The sequence below is a fragment of the Pongo abelii genome, chromosome 5 (genome assembly GCF_028885655.2).
Source record: "Pongo abelii isolate AG06213 chromosome 5, NHGRI_mPonAbe1-v2.0_pri, whole genome shotgun sequence".
NCBI classification, from domain to species: domain Eukaryota; kingdom Metazoa; phylum Chordata; class Mammalia; order Primates; family Hominidae; genus Pongo; species Pongo abelii.
The window spans coordinates 25,499,791-25,519,618 of NC_071990.2; the positions used below are offsets into that span (position 1 = coordinate 25,499,791).

The following is a 19,828-nucleotide window of genomic DNA, read 5'->3' on the forward strand; positions in this document are numbered from 1 at the left end:
ACTCATGCATAGTCACTCATGCATTCTTACATGTGTGCACACATATTCCCTCACATACTGCAACACAACACACACACACCTCACTTACATAGATTTAATTTTGATTTAAGCTGCGTTCAGATTTCTCTTAGCACATTCAAGTTTTCCTTCCTTCTTCCCAGAAGCACCTAAAGGCTGTAATGAGAAGCATATTTTTTACTCCTTTGTTCCCTCTCTTTGTGTAAAGGCATCCCAAGAAAATCAGTGAAGGATTTTGTGCTCTATGTCCCCAAGGCTCCATGTCCCAGTTATTTTTCTCTCTCAACTGGGGCTTGATTTCCACTTTATTCAAGTCTACTTCTTATTTCCTTCGGATCAGTACTGGCAGATTTTTCTAAGACTTCAGACATGTGGGGAATAACCTTCATAACTCCAAAGAATACACTACCAGAAATGTAACCATCTCAGCTGTTCTCCATCTACTCTGATGTTGCCTATAAGAAATAACAAGGTGCCACTCTGTTCTTTAAAAGAGATCGATAACATTTTTCATGAGATGTCCTTCATTACTTGGTGCAAAATTTGAACTGATAGTTTGTGGATTAATCATAATAATGACTTATTTTGTTCATATTAACTAAAAGGAGTTTATCATTTTTATGTGATATGGACTTAGTGGTCATAAGAAATTGGGATTTTTTTTCCCTAAAAAGGTGATAACATTTACTGGAGTGTTGTTTTAGTAAATAACTTGATCCTTAACAGAATCTCATGAGATTATTATTATTATTATTATCCCTTTTATTGATGAGAAAACTGAGGCCCAAGGAGGTTCAGTAACTTGACCAAGGTTAAACTTCCACTAGTATGTGGCACATGTGTGATTCTAATCAAGGGAGGCTGACTGCAAAGCCTCTGCTTCTGTTACTGCTAGAATCTAATAAGTTATTTACTAAGTATGTAAGGATACAGTCTCATTTAATTCTCACAGTAACCTTGTAGGTGAGTGATTAGAAAATAGCTAAAAGATATGAAGTTGGCTAGTCTAAAGATTCAAAAGTAATGAATGGGAGAAAGAGAAATTAGACTCACCATGTCCTACTTATTTCGACTTTTTACTGAGCTCAACTGCTTCCCCTGCCTGCATATCCAGGAAAATGGGTAAGGTCTGGTAGATGCTTTCAGCCTTATCGTGCTATGATGTTTGGGCCGCAGTGTTATTTGCTCATTAGTCCATTCTTGTTTCTTAAAATTTAACATTTAGCCACTGTTTTGTAAATTCTGACTTAGGTGCCAAGTTAGGGCACTATAATGTTATTGGTACAAATGAAATGGATCTTTTGGGACTTGCAGTCTCATGATTTGCATGATTTGCACTGACTTTTGGGAAGATGCCAATGCAATGTTTGCTAGTTATAGGCTTAGGATATCTGTGGCCTTTTTTTTTTTTTTCTCCTGATCATACAAATGTTAACTTTTATAAAGTTTCTCCAAAAAATGAGACTTTTGGCCCAAGCCCCTTTAGATAATATAAAATGAGCCTATATGTTTATTATGTTTTATAAATAAATTATGTCAGTGAAGTTGTACTAAACTATACATCAAAATACCTGAAGGCATGATATGAGGACTTTAATTAGACATTATCCCACTGGTAAGAAATTAATTACAGAAGGAAATTTTATGGGCTTAGGAAAATATTCAAGCACCCTATTGAATAGAAGACGCCTAAAAAATATGCATACCCTAACACGTTGTGACACAGTGGAAGTGTGTTACCTCTTGTGAAGTCACCTGCCTGCCTTTTGCCGGATGACTTTATATGACTTTATTCTGCCCCCTCCTTGCTCTGCCCCTGAGGAAAGGCTTGGCTCCGTGTCCTGTGATATATATAATGTTTCACAGCCAGCCTGGCCAGGGTAGTTTGAACATTGGTTCTGATTTCTGATATTGTCAGCATCACAGATAAAGAAAGGCAGATTTTCTTCCAAAGTGATCTGCTTGCAGCTTTGCAGCTTTCCCTCTTAGAGAAGGCTGGTTTTCATGTGCCACCTTAAGTCTTGACTGAGAAGTAAAACCAATGTGAATGATACTAATTTTCTGGAGAAATAAGTATATTTATAACATTAGTGTAAAGCACTGACTATGACATAGATGTCTTCTCTTTTCTTTGGGAGCTGATTAATTAAACATGCTTTCTTTTGTCATTTTATTGTGAAATATATAGTCAAATGCACAAAACAGAGATGTACATTTCAGTAATTAACTACAAAGCAAATGCTTCTGCAGTCACATCCAGATAAATATATAGAACTGTGCCATCACCCCAGAAGGCCCTAACTTTTCTTTCGGGGGGTAGATAATTATGAGATCAAAGAAGGGTTTGCAGAGAGGGCGGGTTGAAAAATCTCCCATCAGCCAGGCAAGTAAGGAGTTTTATACTGGTCAGAAGGCTTAGCAGTTTGGAAGACCACAGTGCATTTGGGGAGCTGTAGTGTGGGCTGAGGGTTGTGGAGGAGGCAGTGGTGGGAGGGAAACAGCTCAGAAAGACGGACGGGGCCGAGGCCTGGCTGAAGAGCTGAAGCATGGACTGCTGCCTGGGGAAGGGCGGGAGTTACTGAAGAACAGGCTCTTTATCACATTGAGATCTGCTCTGTTGCCTGTGGGATGGGCACTGTCTTGCCAGGGTTTGGGTGTGAGGTGAGCAAGAGATTGATGGAAAAGCTATTGACAGTCTGGGTTAAGTTTTTCCTCTTATCTAGTAATTCAGTAATTTCTGTGGTGATATTTAATCAGTGTAATTTCTAACTGAAAAATGTCCTCAAGTCTTCATGCAGCCTACATCTGCCTCAGCTTCTTAGCTAGTCTTCCTGCCTCTTCCTGCCCATAAATCTAATCCAGTGACATTCTTTAAACTGTCTTTGGGTGGGTTGGAGTGGAGTGGATGATGGGTTGCGGGGACCAGGAGCAAAGGCCTAATAAAAATAGCCGTAGATGAGATAAGAGAGAATGATTTGAACCTTGCTGTGACGTCTTTCAGTATGTTTTAGAGATTTCCCTCCCCACTATTAATAATAACCTGGGACTTCAACTAATCACAGCCTCAGCCAGTCATCCTTGTTGGTTACTAATACTGCAGGATCTGCTCCTTTTAGTTTCTTCCTTGTCCTAGTTCTTTTAACACCTCAATGCCTTTGCAAATTCTTTTTCTTCTGCCTGAATTTCCCTCTACACTCCTTGTTTGCTTGAGGAACTTGAAGTCATTCTTCAGGGCCTAGATGAAATGTTACCACTCTTTGCTGACTCCCCAGCACTTTGTTATTCTGCTCCAGGGACAGCACTCAGGTACAGTAGAAGCATCTTAATTGACCTCCAACTAATCTTGCTGAGCCACATTGACCAAAGGTGGCCATTCCTATCCCTGATGATGCTGACTGATGCTAGCTGCATTTTCATAGCTATTAGCACGTAAGAGAGGGTACCTGCTCACTCCTATTCACACCTGCTCCCACCCACTGAATGAGATGCTCATTGAGGGTCATGGGTTTATTCCTAAACCTGTTTATAGCAGTTATAGTAGCAAATGTTTTTAATGCAACATTTTAGTGAAAGATATTTTATGTAGCAATAAAATATGAGTGCAAAAGAAGAGTGTCTGTGACATTGAATATTGATAAAAGTGAATTGCTTAAATTGCTGTTTTAAAGACTAGACAACTTTATAGATGGGGGAGGGGTGGTGAGGAGCATAATAATCTAGAAAACGTCTGCCGTCATATTACTTTGCAAGTATTTTGCAGTTCTGCATTTTTAAAGAGACTTAAATTGGAAGCTGGAAGCCATGCATGTGAGTATGGCTTATGCAGAAAGGTCACTGGAGGGCCAGCCAGTGGGCTTAACTCAAAGAAAAACTTTGGCGCAATGTTAAAGGGTAGTGAATGAATATTTATTCATAAACTTTAAATTAAAATAATGAAGGAAGGTATGTATACTTTTTAGAAAATAATTTCCTGCTTTAAATGACTTTTCAAAACGCAATTATATATAGATCTTGATAATGATAGGCAAGAAAACTTCTACTCTAATTTAATGCTTTTAAACACGTGCCTTAAATGCTGCATTTAACTCTTGGAGGACGAAACAAGTGTCTCAGTACTCTTTGTATTTCCAGTACTGGCACATAGTGGGCTTTTCATAAGTGTTTGTCAGTTGACCAAGTGAATAATGAACTAATGAGTTCTCTTTCTACTTCCAGAGCTCATCAGTATACTCGTGTTGTTTAACTGGAGATTCAGGGGTTTTCTGCCCAGTATTTACTTCCCTCCCCACTATTAATAATAACTTCATCAGTATACTTTGAGATGTTTAACTGGAGATTCAGAGTTCTTCTGCTCTAAAATTTATTCTACCAGTGTAGCATGGCACAGCATACCACCAGGGAGCGGAACGAAATCTCTTGTGGGTTTGGTTCTGGATGTGTTCTTTTATCATTATATTTCTCGGTTTAATGTGGGAGGGCAAAATAAATTGATCCACCTTGGTCCCCCACTGTCTCTAGCTCCATGCTCTGTGATTATTTGCTGAAATGGGGAAAACCGGGACGAAAGATTAGTGGCTGTTTATCAGGAAAAACAGGTAAAGAATGAAAGACTGGGGATATTTTAAAGTAAAAAAAACTGCTGATTACAGGAGAAGAGAGGGGCACTTGTTAAAATAGAAAGGAAACAAATCGTCATTTATTTACATGCAGAGAGAGAGGACTTTTGTTTAACTCTGTGCATTTCATTTAAGCACAACTTAAAATTCCTAAATATTGTATTCGTGTAAATATGGATTGAATTTGGATATAGATTTATTTCTCTAAATCCATTCAAACTGTGCATTTTTATGGAAGACAGTAGAAGGACGGCTGACTCTGGTAAGTGGTCAGAGTGTAACAAATAGCTAAAGGTTTAGAAAGAAGGGAAAAACAACATTGACTTTATCCTGATTGGACTTTCTGAAGCAAAATTTTGAAGTGAAAAAGGGAAAAAAGTGTTTAGATGGTTCCTTCCATACATTCATTTCTCAATGAATAAATAGTGGTTAAGTGCAAAAACTTACTAGGTTCGTGCAAAAGTAATTGCGTTTTTTGCTATTACTTTTAATGGCAAAAACTGTGATTGCTTTTACACCAACTTCTACTATTGTGTTTGTCTCTGGATAAAATTTTAAAAGTTGGGCATGCAGCTTCCTTTCTTCTCTTTTTTTAGTAAAGTAAGTAACACCTTTTCTGAAATTTGATAAATCATGTTTCTATCTTGTTGAATGAATGGAGATATTAAACCAGCCCGCCTTCAGAAGATGCCCAATGTCTTATTTGCTCTTGGGCTGTTTCTAGTTGTAGGATTTTTTTTTACCTTGAGTTATATGTTTTTTTAAAACCCTCATTACAGGTCTTTTCTTTCCTCCTTTCCCCTCAATTGCAGCTCGAGTTAACCTTCAGCTACTTGGAGATTCATGGCGTCATTTGCAGCAAGTCAGCTCAGGTGAGTGTGAAAAATGGATCACTGCAAGGTCATGATCTTTCTTGAATTCCTGAAACCCTAAAATGTTCCTTGAGACAATGTGGATAAACAAGGTTAGGGAAGATGAAGTTTTCAAAATGAGAGACTCAACGCTGGCTGTGTGGACAGGAGTTGGCAATTCATTCTGATAAGGAAAACACATTCTCCATAACTCAGTTTGTGAAGAACTAATTAGCTCTTATAACTGGCAGTGTAAATCTGAGAGTACTGTTCCTTATAGAGTTTGTACAACATGCTTTAACACTAAAATTTCATAGCAATTATATAGTACTATATAAGGTCTTAGTGGGAATATAGTGATAAATGAATTTTTTGGATTTAATAAAATGCAGATAAAAAATACCTTTATTGGGCTATAACTAACTGCAGTAAACTAAAGTGTACAATTTGATAAGTGTTGACATATGTATGACTCTGTCTTCGCCCTCTTCCCTACCTGCAGTCAGTCTGCAGGTATCTACTTTTGGTTGCTATAGTTTGCATTTTAAAAATTTTATATGAATGATGTCATACAATGTATACTCCTTCTTGTCTGCCTTCTTTCAGTCAGTTTAATTATTATTATTTTAATTTTTAATTTTATTTTTAGTTCTGGGGTACATGTGCAGGGTGTGCCAGTTTGTTACACAGGTAAATGTGTGCCATGGTGGTTTGCTGCACCTATCCACCCATCACCTAGGTATTAAGCCCAGCAAGCATTAGCTATTTTTCTTAATACTCTCCCTCCCTCAACCCCAGTTTAATTATTTTGAGATTGATCTATTTTGTTGCATGTCTCAATAGTTTATTCTGTTTGTTGCTGAGTAGTGTTTAATTGTGTGGCCATATTACAGTTCGTTTATCTGTTCACCCGACGAGAGGGACATTTGGGTTGTTTCCCATCTTGGCTATGATAAATAAAGCTGCTATGAATATTTAAGTACAAGTTTTTGATTGGACCTGTACTTTCATTTCCCATGTGTAATTACCTAGGGGTAGAATGGCTGAATCATATGGTAGCTATATGTTTAACTTTTTGAGAAACCGTCACACTTTTCCACAGCGCTTGTATTATTTTACATTGTCACCAGCAGCATATGAGAGTTGTAGTTCCTCCACATCCTCCCCAACACTGGTATAGTCAGTCTTTTTAATATTAGCCATTCAACAGGTATGTAGTGCTTTTTTATTGTGGTTTTAATTTGCATTTCCCTAATGACAGAACATGTTGAGTATCTTTTTATCTGTTTATTTGCCATCACGTATTTCCTTCTGCCATTACAGAAATTGGGCTGTTTTCTTATTGAATTTTGAGAGTTTTTAAAAAAATACATTCTGGATACAAAGCCTTTATCAGATATTTTCTCTCAGTCTGGTGGCTTGTCTTTTCATTCCCTTAACAGTGTCTTTCAAAGAGCAGAAGTTTTAAATGTTGATAACGTCCAATTTATCAATGTTTTCTTTTATGCGTTGTGCTTTTAGTGTCATATTGAATAAATCTTTGCTTAACTCAAGGTCACAGAATGTTCTATATCTTCCAGAAGTTTTACAGCTTTAGGTTACACATGTAGGAGTATGATCCATTTTGAAGTAATTTTTGAATATAAAGCTATGTATAGATCAAAATTTTTTTTTAGTTTGCCTTTTTTTTCTCATATGTGTATTATATTCACTTGTTCCAGTAACATTTGTTTGAAAGACTATTGTTTCCTCACTGAGCTTGTTTTCACCTTTGTTGAAATTCTATATAGTCCGTTTAAGTGTGAATCTATTTCTGGACTCTGAATCCCGTCTCCTTGCTACTATCTCCATGCCACTCTTATACTCTCTTTATTCTTGTGGCTTGTTTACAACAAAATTTGAAATCAGATAGTGTTTGTCCTCCAACGTTTTTCTTCTTTTTCAAAATTGTTCTAGTGATTCTAGGTCCTTTGCAATTCCATATGAATTTTAGAAACGCCTCAGTTTCTATAAAAAAGCTTGCTGGAATTTTGGCTGATATTACAATGAATTTTTAAATCACTTTGGGGAAGAGCTGACATCTTAGTAATGTACAGTCTTCGGACCTAAGAAAACTATATATTTCTCCATTTGTTTAGGTCTTTTTCAGTTTTTCTGAGCATATTTTGTTGTAGCTTTCAGTGTACGGGTCTTACATATCTCTAAATTCATTCCTAAGTGTTTAATATTTTTTGATGCTACTATAAATTGTGTTATTTTTTACATTTCAGTTTTCAGTTGTCTCTTGCTGGTATTAGAAATATAATTGATTTTCGCATATTGACCTTATATCCTGTAACCTGCTATGTTGCTCTACTCACGTATTAGTTCTAGTAGCTTTTAAAAATAGATTTCATCATTTTTTACAAAGATGATGTCATTTGTGAATATGGATGGGTACCTTTTATTTTTAACATGGGTGCCTTTTATTTCTTTGTCTAGTCTTATTGCTATTGGGAGATATTCCTCCATTGGTGGAGCAATTCCTACATATTTTGCTGGGTATGCCAAGAATTTAGTGCCATGACTTCTCTTTGCCCAGGCCATTTCTCAGGGTTGATTGCAATGAGCATCTTGTGGGATGGTGGAATAGTTCCACTGAACAAAGAACAGGCTTGCTTACTTCTTACCATGAAAACAGTAGATTTCCAATGTCCAAGGGTTCCTTTCTTGTCAGCAGCCTACTGTGTGTGCAAGCATCCATCTGAAGCACCATGTGGGACTTTGAGGGCAGGGAAATCTATCCAAATGTGGTACACATGCCTTTTGTTGTACCATGAATCATAAAATCCTATGTCTCTGACCCAGGCGTCTCCTGTCTTCTGCAGCATCAATGAAACATCTAATAGGCTAACTTACTGGCCTACAAGTAGGGTAAAAACTCAGAACTTGACAATTGTTCTGGTACTTACAAGACAGTGCCAAATGGAAGTGGCAAGAGCAAATCTTCTTGTCTTTTTCCTAGTCTTTGAGGGAACGCATTCATTCTTTTATCATTAAGTGTGATGTTAGCTGTAGGTTTTTAAAATAGATACCCTTTATTTGGTTTAAGAAGTTTCTTTCTATTTTTAGTTTGCTGAGGGTTTTAATCGGGAATTAGTGTTGGATTTTGGCAAATGTTTTTTCTCTGTCTATTGAGATTATTGTGTGATTTTCTTTCTTTTTTTAAGCTTCTTAAAATGATGAATTATATTGATTAATTTTTTGAATATCAAATCTTTGATTCCTGGGATAAGTCTCATTTGGCCATGATATATTATTATTATTATATATATATTTTTAAGATGGAGTCTCACTCTGTCACCAGGCTGGAGTGCAGTGGCATGATCTTGGCTCACTGCAACCTCCGCCTCCGGGGTTCAAATGATTCTCTTGCCTCAGCCTCCCAAATAGCTGGGACTACAAGCGCGCGTCATGACATCCCCCTAATTTTTGTATTTTTAGTAGATATGGGGTTTCACCGTGTTGGCCAGGATGGTCTCAATCTCCTGACCTTGTGATTCGCCCGCCTTATCCTCCCAAAGTGTTGGGATTACAGACGTGAGCCATGATATATTATTTTTTTAATGTTGAATTCCAAATATTAAAATTTTGTGAAGAGTGTTTTGCATTGATGTTTGTGGGAGTTATTGGTTTGTCTTTTTTTTTTTTTTAACATTTTTGGCTGGCTTCTCTATTAGAGAATCATGGATTTATAGAATGATTCTATATATTTCTCCTCTATAGAGGAGGACGTAGTTCCTTCTCTTAAATTTTTTTCTGTTGAGGTGGTATTAATTTTTGTCTTAAATGTTTACTTGAATTTGCTGGTGAAGTTATTTGGGCCTTGAAGCCTTGAGTTTTCTCTTTGAGAAGGTTTGTTTTTTTTTTTTTTTTTTTTCCAGACAGGGTCTCGCTCTGTTGCTCAGGCAGGAGTGCAGGGGTGCAATCTCGGCTCATGGCAACCTTCACTTCTCGGGCCCAAGCGATCCTCCCACCTCATCCTCCCAAGTAGCTGGGACTACAGGCATGCACCACCATGCCTGGCTAATTTGTGTATTTTTTCCTAGAGACAGGGTTTCTCTGCATTGCCCAGGCTCGACTCGAACTTCTGAGCTCAAGCGATCCACCTCCCTCAGCCTCCCAAAGTACTGGGATTACAGGCATGAGCCACTGTGCCCAACCTGGGAAGGTTTTAAATTGCAAATTCTATTAATATTCCTTAATTATATAGATCCATTTATATTTCTTTTCTTGAATGAGTTTTGGTAGTTTGTGTCTTTTAAGAAATTTGTTTATTTTATGTAAGTTGTTGAATTTATTGAAATAAAGTTGTTAATAATATCCACTTGTTATACTTCTAATACCTGTAGAATATCATTCCCAATACTGGTAATTTGGTTATCTCTCTCTTTTTCCATTTCAGTCAGGTTAGAGGTCTACCAATTTTTTTGATCTTTTCAAACAACTTTCTTTTTGGTTCCATTGGTTTTCTTTATTGATTTCATTGATTTTGTATTTCCTATTTCATCGACTTTTGCTCTGATCTTTGTTCTTCCCTTCTACTTTTTGTTTTAGCTTTTAAAGCAACAAAGAAAGTGTGTGTGTATGTGTATGTGTGTGTATGTGGAGTTTGTTGGTAATGTTCTTTAAAATTGTCAAAATTGTCACTATGTTTTTTGAGATTTCATACAAACTCTTGGAACTTTTCCACAGTTCATCTTAGAGCAATGTTTTATCTTATGTGTTTATCATTTTCCAGAAACTGGAATTTGAAAGAAAAATCACAGCAACATATGTTTGCCCAAATGGTCAAACATATGCAGGAGTGAATGATCACTCGTGAATGATGACATAATGACATAACAAGGGTCTTCTCGGTGGTCTTAATTCAGGAATGTTCTTGTTTATGATTTGAGAGCTGGGATGGGAGCAGAAGGGCATTAGCGAAATGTTAATGGCAAGGTTATGTTCAAAATATGATTTCACTGTGCTATTTAATTATGAGAAAGGGTGTTGTTGCAGCAAGACTAATTTTCCCATGTGGCTGCCAAAATTGGTCTTACCACACTTGTAGTCTTGCCCCTTTCAATATGCCTACCATTCAGAGGAACTGTGTATAAAGCCGTCTGTCTCAGCCCCTGTCAGTGTCAGGGGCTTTACAACAGTGCTTCGATTTAACTTTGACCCACAGTATGGACCTTTGAGATGAAATTATAGTGAACATTGGCACTGCTTCTGTAAACGGCCTAGCAATTCAGAGACTGGCAATACCAGTAACCTAATGGTATTCAAAATTTGCTGTGTTTTGGAACTGCCTGTGATTGTTTTTAAAAATATACTTGCAGCAGTACCCTTCTCTGTGTCACATCATACTTCCTCATCCTCCTCAAACACACACAACATATACGTAGGACAGTTACAATTCTATACATCTGCGGTGGACGTTTGTTTTTTAACAAGTGCACCATTTGATTCTGTTGCATTCCAAAGGTTAAGAACCAGTGACCTGTGTAACCAGTGACCTCTAGTTTTGATTTTCTTTTATATAAAACCATAAGGATGGGAATGTCTACCAGTGGCACTCAGAATCTAGCCCTGATTAGGAATTCTTTTGTAATGTTCTCTGGGATTTTTTTCTCCTTGCTATTTTTTTATTATAATTTAATTATAGTTCATAAACTCAGATAAAATTCCTGAGACTTACCTACTGCATTGTGTTTAAGAGTGAGTGATTGCTCTATTGAGTTAGTGAAATGTGACTTTTACTATTGTTATTTTCCCCTTTCTTCAGAAATGTTGGAAACCTTTATCTTATTTTACAAGTCTCTATGCCACATTATTTTCTGGTGCTCAAGTTTTGTTGCCTTCATCGTATTTAAGTTGAGGCTAGCAGTTATACAGTTTCATAGTTACACAATTTTTGGACCATTTTTTTGTACAACTGAATACCTGCTATGATTTTTTTTTTGAATTATAGGGTTAATTGTTTGCTATGTCACAGAATGATATTGATAAGCCACCCACCACCCATGGGTATTTCTGTCAGAGGAGAGAAAAACAACTCACAGGTCTGTTAGCTGGGGATTAGTAAAACGTGCTGCCCTTAAAGTTTAGTCAGGTTGTTCGACCTTAAAAAAGGCGGTGGAGTGGGGTGGGAAATTTGAATCATACATAAATTACTATGGCTTATATCTCTAATTATTATTTTAAATGTATATTAGATATCATGGGTTATATCCTGCTAGGTGTCTAAAGAAAATGTGTTTCAAACATTCTGTTCCTCCCCAGCTGAAGTGGGAGGGAAAAGAATATTTGATAGGAAACTCTTTTTTTTCTTTTTTGATGAGGTGACTTATTGTGTTGGTTTCACCTCCATCACTTTGTTGCAGTCTTTACATTATGCAAAGGTGGTGACACCTTACACAGGGTTGGGTGAGTGCTTGCTTGTAAGGTTGAATTGAAAGCCTCATTTCTTCCTCCACCTGTCACCTTTTTTTTCTTCTCTGTCATTCTATTCAATCCTGTGCAATTAAAGATGATTAGGTGTTAAGATTAAGTGGAATTAGAATAAGCTAATTACTAATTACTCGCACCCAAACTGTGAACTGAATAAATGTGCTAGATGTGAAGAATGTAAAAGTACCCCCGTAGTGAAAAATATAATTACCCATGGTGGGAAGGTTGGGAGTGGAGTGCAGAGCACAGACACAATGGCACATCAAAAGTGTCTGGCTTTTAAAAACATGCATATGCACAGATATGTGCATATGAAAAATATGAGCCTAATTGCACTAAGTAGATTTAGTCTTACTTAAAACATCTTATAGACTACTGGGTTGTTTAGCCTCCAGGTACAATAATGCTTGGTGTCTTTTGCAAGAGGAATATCTCTTGAATCAGCTTTTAGAAGACAAATGGAGCCTTTGCCTAGAGAATTTTAAAGGCTTTGCCTTTCATTTCTTGAGGAATGCGCTGAAAAATAGGAATTTTAATTTTTTTATGTACAACTAACTAGCACAGAAGTGGTATTTATTAAATACTTGTTGACAGATTCTTCTAGAGTTATTTATGAAAAAGTAACATCTGAAACACTTACATTATTTATGTCCTTTTCTTTGATCATTTTGACATACCTTGCATTACTTTTCATTTTAACATACATATGTATGTTGAAATACTTACATTATTATTATTTTCAGTTTGGGCTAATTTTAGGAAAATCTATGGCAAAATCTAAAAACTGCATTGCACATTATAAACAGTGTTTGCCATCATATTTTTGTATAGATAAAGTAAGAACAGAAGTAAATGTGTGCGGATATTTTGATGAAGTGATAATCTAAGAGGATTGCATTTTATGGGAATTTTTTAGGGGGTGGGAAGATGGGGTTTTGCTATGTTGCCTGGGCTGGTCTTGAACTCCTAGGCTCAAGCGATCGTCCTGCCTCAGCCGCCTGAGTTTCTGGGATTATAGGCATGCACCACCACACCCAGTTTATATGAATGTTTTTGAGATTAAAGAAAATGGCATCTTTTTTTCTTTTTAGGTAGTTGAAGTTCTTCTTATTTGTAATGTGTACATCTTCAACTTCTTGCCCCTTTTGTGACCTGTCCTCATTTTCACAAATTAATTTATACTTATTTAGAGGACTAGCTGTCTCAGTCTCAACGTGTTTTGACATGTATTGGACATCTCCAGCAATTAATTAGAGGAATGAGTCTTAGCCTAGCACTAAACCTAACACCAAACATTTTATTAACGTGTTACCTTAATATTCCAAGTCTCCCCTCTTCTTAGAAAGCTCAAAATCTTTTTTTTTTTTTTTTTTTTTTTTTTGACAGAGTCTTGCTCTGTCATCAGGCTGGAGTGCAGTGGCACGATCTCAGCTCAATGCAACCTCCGCCTCCTGGGTTCAAGCGAATCTCGTGCCTCAGCCTCCTGAGTAGCTGGGATTACATGGGATTACAGGCATGCATTACCATACCCATCTAATTTTTGTATTTTTTTTTTTTTTCAGTAGAGACAGGGTTTCACCATGTTGGCCAGGATGGTCTCGATCTCCTGACCTTGTGATCCACCTGGCTTGGCCTCCCAAGGTGCTGGGATTACAGGCGTGAGCCACTGTGCCCTGCCGATCGAAACTTTTAAAAGCATTTCTCTTTTGCTCCCAAGCAAAAGGTTTTAACATTTTATTTAAGCATATGATAAGGTTTCTTGTCTTTAAAATGTATGTGTGTGTGTGTGTGTGTGTGTGTGTGTGTGTGTGTTAAAGGTAGCTTTTAGATTGCCCATGGGTACCCACAGAAAGATATAGCCATACTTACACTACATAGCAGAGATATGAAAACTTTGTAAGACTGCAGCTCAGGACAACATCTTGGTAAAAGGAGAAGTCATGTTTGAATGTGGGAATTCAGTCTCTATCATATGGGAGTGTATTTGAATCTGCCAGCTTGGCCCTTGGAAACACTTGCTTCAGTTTCTAGATGTTTCTGACAATACTTCCACCCTCTACCCAAACACTTCTTTGAGTCTTAAATTAAGCACATTATTTTAAGAAAGTGCTTCTTCAAAAGCTAATATTGTGATCCTTTTGTAGTTCATGAGCATGATGGCTGGGTGTTCACGCACGTATGTGAGATGTGCTACCCTCGAACCTTGTTAAAGAAAAAAAAAGCTAATATTGTATTAGTATTTATCTGTGTGACTATGTAGTTTACAATATTTAAAATAATTAAAAACAGAAGGAATTGGACTCATTCTTAAGAAGTGTCCCACTGGTTCTTGCAGATGATTGTGGAAACTGAGAAGTGCAGCATTTCCATGAAGATGGCGTCGCCCGAGGATGTGAGTGAGGTGCTGGCTCACATAGGCACCTGCCTGAGGAAGATATTTCCCGGCCTCTCTCCAGTGTGAGTTTCCCTGGGCAGGGTGAGGAGAGCAAAGAATCTGTTCTTCCTCAAAATGGCAAATACAACAAGGCCTTCTTTTTACCCCTTCACTTAGTTCCTCTCTCAGACTTCCTTCTCCTCTTAAACATTAAATATCAAAACCCTTATCAAAACCCTTGTGTTTTGGTCTGAGGATTTCTACAGGGCTGTGGCTTATTCTTTAAAGAGCTTGAGTGATGAAGGGATTTGGCAGTCCTTTAACTTCTCATAAGAATAAAATGGTAACCTGTTTAATGTAACTCCAGATTTACACGAGTGTGAATATTACTCACAGCTTATTACCAGAGTGCCAGGGGCTGCACGCTTTGTATAGTGGCACCAAGTATAATGCGGTTGAAGAGAGAGACAGTGCTTTATTTTCTTTGCTTTTTTATTTTCAGTAACAAGAAACCTAAAAAAATTGAATGTAAAAATCCCTTTTTTTCATTGTCCTGTTAGTGTTCTGAAATACCCATTAGGCATATTAGTAAATTTTGTTCATCCATGCCCTCATATTGGATACCTGAGTTTGTAGTTGGGGAGTGTGTGGGTTGTTGGGATGGAGGAATTAGATTGACTGAGGTGAAAGGCAAAGAGATGCTTATGTCTGAAAGCTTCCTAAAATAACAGGTATAGTCAAAATACCCTCCTGATAGAAGAACAGGATTCACAGATGGCAGAAAATTTCCCTCCTATTGCTCTCCCAGCAGGCGAAAGTGTATACAGGGAAGGGCTGGAGGCCCCATGTAGACATGTGTAGCATGGTAGCTGTGTTCCTTGTGTGGTGGAGGTGGGAGGGGAGTTTTGGGAACAGTTGTCCTTCATAGAACATGCTCCTCCTGCATTGCCTTGCCTGCAAGTTGAGAGACAAAGCAGCAGGAAAACCTAGGCTTCTAGTCATTTAAACCTTATGGATGACTAAAAGTGGCTCAGTGGGGACAGACACTCCCTTTCAAGCTCTTTGGCCTTAAGAGGCCTGCTCAGTTCCCTTCATAGCCCTTTGCAGGGCTCTCTCCCTTCCCCACGTGGTGGGAGGTGAACACACCAGAACGGAAGGCTGGCCCTGTGCTTGCTGGTTGTTCACCTTGGGCTCCTTCCTCCCTGAAGCTTAAGTCTTGTGGTTCTCTGATTATCAGGGTAGCTGGTTGCTGGGGGAGCTAAGCGTCCCTGGCTTCCATTTTAGTGGAGTGGAGAGGGTGAGCTGGGGCTGCCCTCTGACTCCTGCTTGGCTAGAATTTCAGGTATGAGGTGTCTTCAAGGCAAGTTTTCCTGGTCTCTAATCACACACACAGGCGGTTCTGGAGAAGAGGTGTGGGCAGTAGTGGGTGGTAGGATGAGGTAAGAAGTGAATCCATGGTGGCAATGGGAATTGCCAAGAAGCAAAACCTTAGGAATGGTTTCCACATCATCCTTAAAGCCACCAGAGAACTAGCTGGGGTAATCATGAGTTAACAATAGCTACAACCCATTTTCCTTAAACTACATTTCAGTAATGCGACTTTGTACATGTGTTTCTTTATAATGTGCTTGCTTTCCTTCTAAATTAATACTGATGAAATAAAAAAATTATTAAGCACCACCTTACTTGGCAAGAGCTTATAATACCCTGAACTTTAAAGACACTTCAGAGCAATATTTAGAATCTCTATTTTCTTTAAAAGGCAGGCTTATTTGTTTAGTATTGTAGGATTTTCAGAGAAATTAACCATTTTTATTTTTGGTTTGGATTCTTCCATTTTTTTCTTCCCAGAGAACATTGAGTAAGAATAGTATTTTCACTTATAGCTTCCATTTAACTTCTTGTTAAAATCTTCAGGCAAATATTAAACAAGTGTTAATCACCTCTGTTTCTAGGAAGAAAGTTCCCATGTGTTATGTTGATTTCTAAATCTGTGACCTCTGCTGTACCCAGGTCTTCATCCCCACTTACCATCTGCCTATTGGGCATCTCTACAAGGATAGCCCCAGGCACCTCACACTCAGTATGTCCCACACTGGACTCCTCACTTCCCCCCCTAAAAATTGCTTATATTCTGTATTTCTATCTCAATTAATGGCATTGTTGTTCACATAGACTCACAAGTTAAAAGCTGAGCCATGTTCATCTCTTGGTCCTTACTGTCATATTCAATTGGTTGCCAAGCTTTTAAAAATATTATCTTAATATCTCGTGGTCTGGTTCTTTCTCCTTGTTTTCATTTCCACTGCCATGGTGACTTTCTCCCTTGCATCTTTCTAGTTAGTCTCCCTGCTTCTAGTTCTTCTCTTGCAAGTGATGCTTCATACTGTCATCAGAGTTATCTTTTTATAATTCAAACAGTGTCTGTTCTTTGCCTAAGCTCTCAAATGGCTAGCTTTCCTGATAAAATGTAAATTGTATAGCCTGACACAGAATACCACTGTTTTCCTGTTCCTGAACACAGTCAGGCACTCTCATATTTTCAGCACCATTATAATAGCTCTAATCCTGACAAATTCGAAAAGATTTAACTCGGGTATCTTCTCATCTGTAAAGAGAGTCTTTATTCATGTTTCCAAAGAACTTTGGATCACTTCCTGCACTAGTACACATCATACTGTGTTGTAAGTGGCTTGTTCATACACTTATATATTCCATGATTATTATTGAGTTTCTACTATATGCTAGGCATAGTGCTAACTGTTGAGGTCCAGCAGTGAACATGGTCCCTGCCCACATGGAATTTACATTTTAACTTGGGGAAACAAACCCCACAAAGAGGGAAATATGTAAATCAAGTAACAGTACCTTTGAGTAAGTGCTGTGAGAGAAATAGATGGGACTCATATAAAGAATAAACTTCTGTCTCCAAAGGCCTCCCTGTGGACATGACAACTTCAACAGACCTAGTAGAAGGGAAGGCGCCTGCCCTATAAGAGTAGGGCAAAGAATATCATCTTCCCAGGGCTTCTGTTCATGCTATTTCTCTTGCCTAGAAAGGGCTTGGTATCTCTGAGAAACTGAAAGATATCCACTTTGGCTGGGGTATAATGAAGAACAAAGATGGGAAGGGATGAGGAATGATTCAAGAGGGTGCTGGAACCAGCACTGGTGATGTAGATGTAGTTGATATAGAGCCTCGTGGGAAAGGGGTTGGGATTTGGTAGTATTTTCCTGGGAAGCCACTGTAACAGTTTAGGGGTGGGAAATGAATCTTTAGATAGTTTATGAAAATTTTTTTTTTTTTTTTTGTCTGCTAAAGAGAATGGACTGGTGGCAGAGCAAGAGTAGAAGTAGAAAGCTAATTTGGACACTTGTAGTAATCTAGGCAAGAGATGACTGTGGTCAGGAGAAAGGTAGCAGCATTAGATATTAAGATAAGAGAGAGGGTAGATGTAAGCTTTATTTTGGATGCAGGAGTTGCTGATGGATTAGGTAAGTGTGGGTAAGGGCAGTGAGGAAAGAAAGAGAAGAAAAACAAGGATGGCTCCTCAGAGTCCAGTTTAATAACTTGGTGACCAATATGACAGCAAGACAGAGAAGGCCTGGGGTAGGTGGGGGACAAGTTTTTTCTGGGGGGTGGGATCTGTAGCCATTCTGTTTTAGGCATATGGAATTTGAGATCTATTTGTCTAGGACCTACAAGACCTCCATAGACCTCTCCTCCAAGCTCCATCTAGGTGAGGCTATCAGGTAGGCAGATTTGTGAGGGTGAAGCTTGGAGGAGAGGTCTGGAGTTGGAGCAAAGGTGAGTGCCATGACCACGAGATGGTCTTCACTGCATGGCTGGCTGTTGATGACATCACCTGGAGAAAGATGTGTAGAGGAAGCATACTTGGAATGAGCTCAACACTTAAGAGGTCAGGTAAACTAGGAAGAGCCACAAATGGAGTTGGGTAAGGACTGGCTGTCAAGGTAGGAAGAAAACCAGTGAAAAACCAAGGCCTGGAAAGGAGTGCTGACTCTGCAGAATGATGCTGGGGCTGAACAAGCTGCAGGCAGAGAGGTGTCCAGTGTTGGTGATGTGGGTAACACAGGCACCTTGATGAGAGCAGGTCTAGGGGTCTGGTTGGGAGGGGAAGACTGCTGTGGTTGAGGGATGAACTCAGAAGTGAGAAAGTGGATGTGGCATATGCGGACAACTTCATAGAGAAGATCAGCTATCAAGGGGAACTGACAAATTGAATGTAGCTAGTGCACTCTGAGGGATTACAGGGGATTTCTGTTTGGGTTTAAAATGGGAGATAAAAGCATGTACTTAAACCATATGGCTGTAATGAGGGAAATGATCAGTAGAAAGAGAGATTTGTTGCTGGAGACTGCCCTAATAAATAAATCAGCAATATCCTTGAGAAAGTGAGAGGCAAAGTACAAAACACACCTGTCTTTCCTTCCAAGCTGGGAGCTGCTTAAACAAAGACCATGTTTTTATTAATCTTAAATCCCTAGTTCTTGGCGCATAGTAGGTACTGACTGAGGTTTTGGATGAGCACATACACTTCACACTTAATCCATTCCCAGTACCTTATTGGGTGATGTACCATGGGGCATAGAGAAGTCAGAAGACGGTGGCCCTGCCTTCAAACCATGAACTCATTAGCTGAGGTAACCTGAAGCAGTGAGACAGGAGATGATTGGGTGTAAGTGGGAGACGAATGAGCACAGGCTGGCTTTGCAGAGGAGATTTACTGCAAATGGATGGAGAGAGTTCAGAGGAGTGAGTAGTGAAAGGAAAGGCAATTCACATGAAGAGACCAATCAGAGAGAAGGTGCAGATTATAATTTAGAAAATGCCTTGGCAGAGAATTAAATTACCCAAATGTATTTGACTTGGATTCCTCTTTTCTACCCAACACACACAGTTAGCTTGTCTCAATAAGCCTAATATTTTGTGGTTTCTATGTTATGCCTTTACTCTTAAAGTTCCTTAGATTGCATTATATGATTTTGGCAGGGGAAACACAATTTTATTGGTATTGGTTGTGTGACTAGAGAGGGTGGAGAAGTCGGTAACCGTATCTTTTCTCCTACATTCCCAGTATGCCTTAAGTCAAAGCTATCAGTCAGGGGAGTATTTGTTTATATAAATAATGCACAATAGAACATGCAAAATAAAATATGTTTCCAGTAATGTCATATATTCCACTCATGATAAATTGGAGAATATGAAACTATATTTAGAATCCTTAGACCTTGTATGACTCATTTGTCCCATCAAATTTATTTTCTGAGCCTGTCATCAGGGCCCTCATCTCCTTCCTTGCTTAGGGCACTTCTGGTAGTAACTGATGAACAGAAAAGGGTCTCATGAGGAGGTACTAGGAACCAGATGAATCAGGAGGAATTAGAGCCTGGAAAGTTCTCAGTTTGGGTAATCAGTTTTGAATACTCTACGTATGACTCTATATAAATGAAACTATACCTCCAAAGAT

The 19,828-nt window shown here is 38.4% G+C and overlaps 1 protein-coding gene and 1 pseudogene across 13 annotated transcripts in view; both read left to right on the forward strand.

The window, feature by feature from the left end:
• CARMIL1 (capping protein regulator and myosin 1 linker 1) overlaps positions 1–19,828 on the forward strand; it is a 349,638-nt gene that overhangs the window by 144,531 nt on the left and 185,279 nt on the right. For all 13 annotated transcript variants that reach the window (XM_054557000.2, XM_054557001.2, XM_054557007.2 and 10 more), the window contains 2 exon segments: positions 5,447–5,506; positions 14,298–14,419. In XM_054557000.2, coding sequence (XP_054412975.2) covers positions 5,447–5,506; positions 14,298–14,419 — 182 coding nt within the window.
• Positions 14,095–14,216, forward strand: LOC112134089 (small nucleolar RNA U13; annotated as a pseudogene).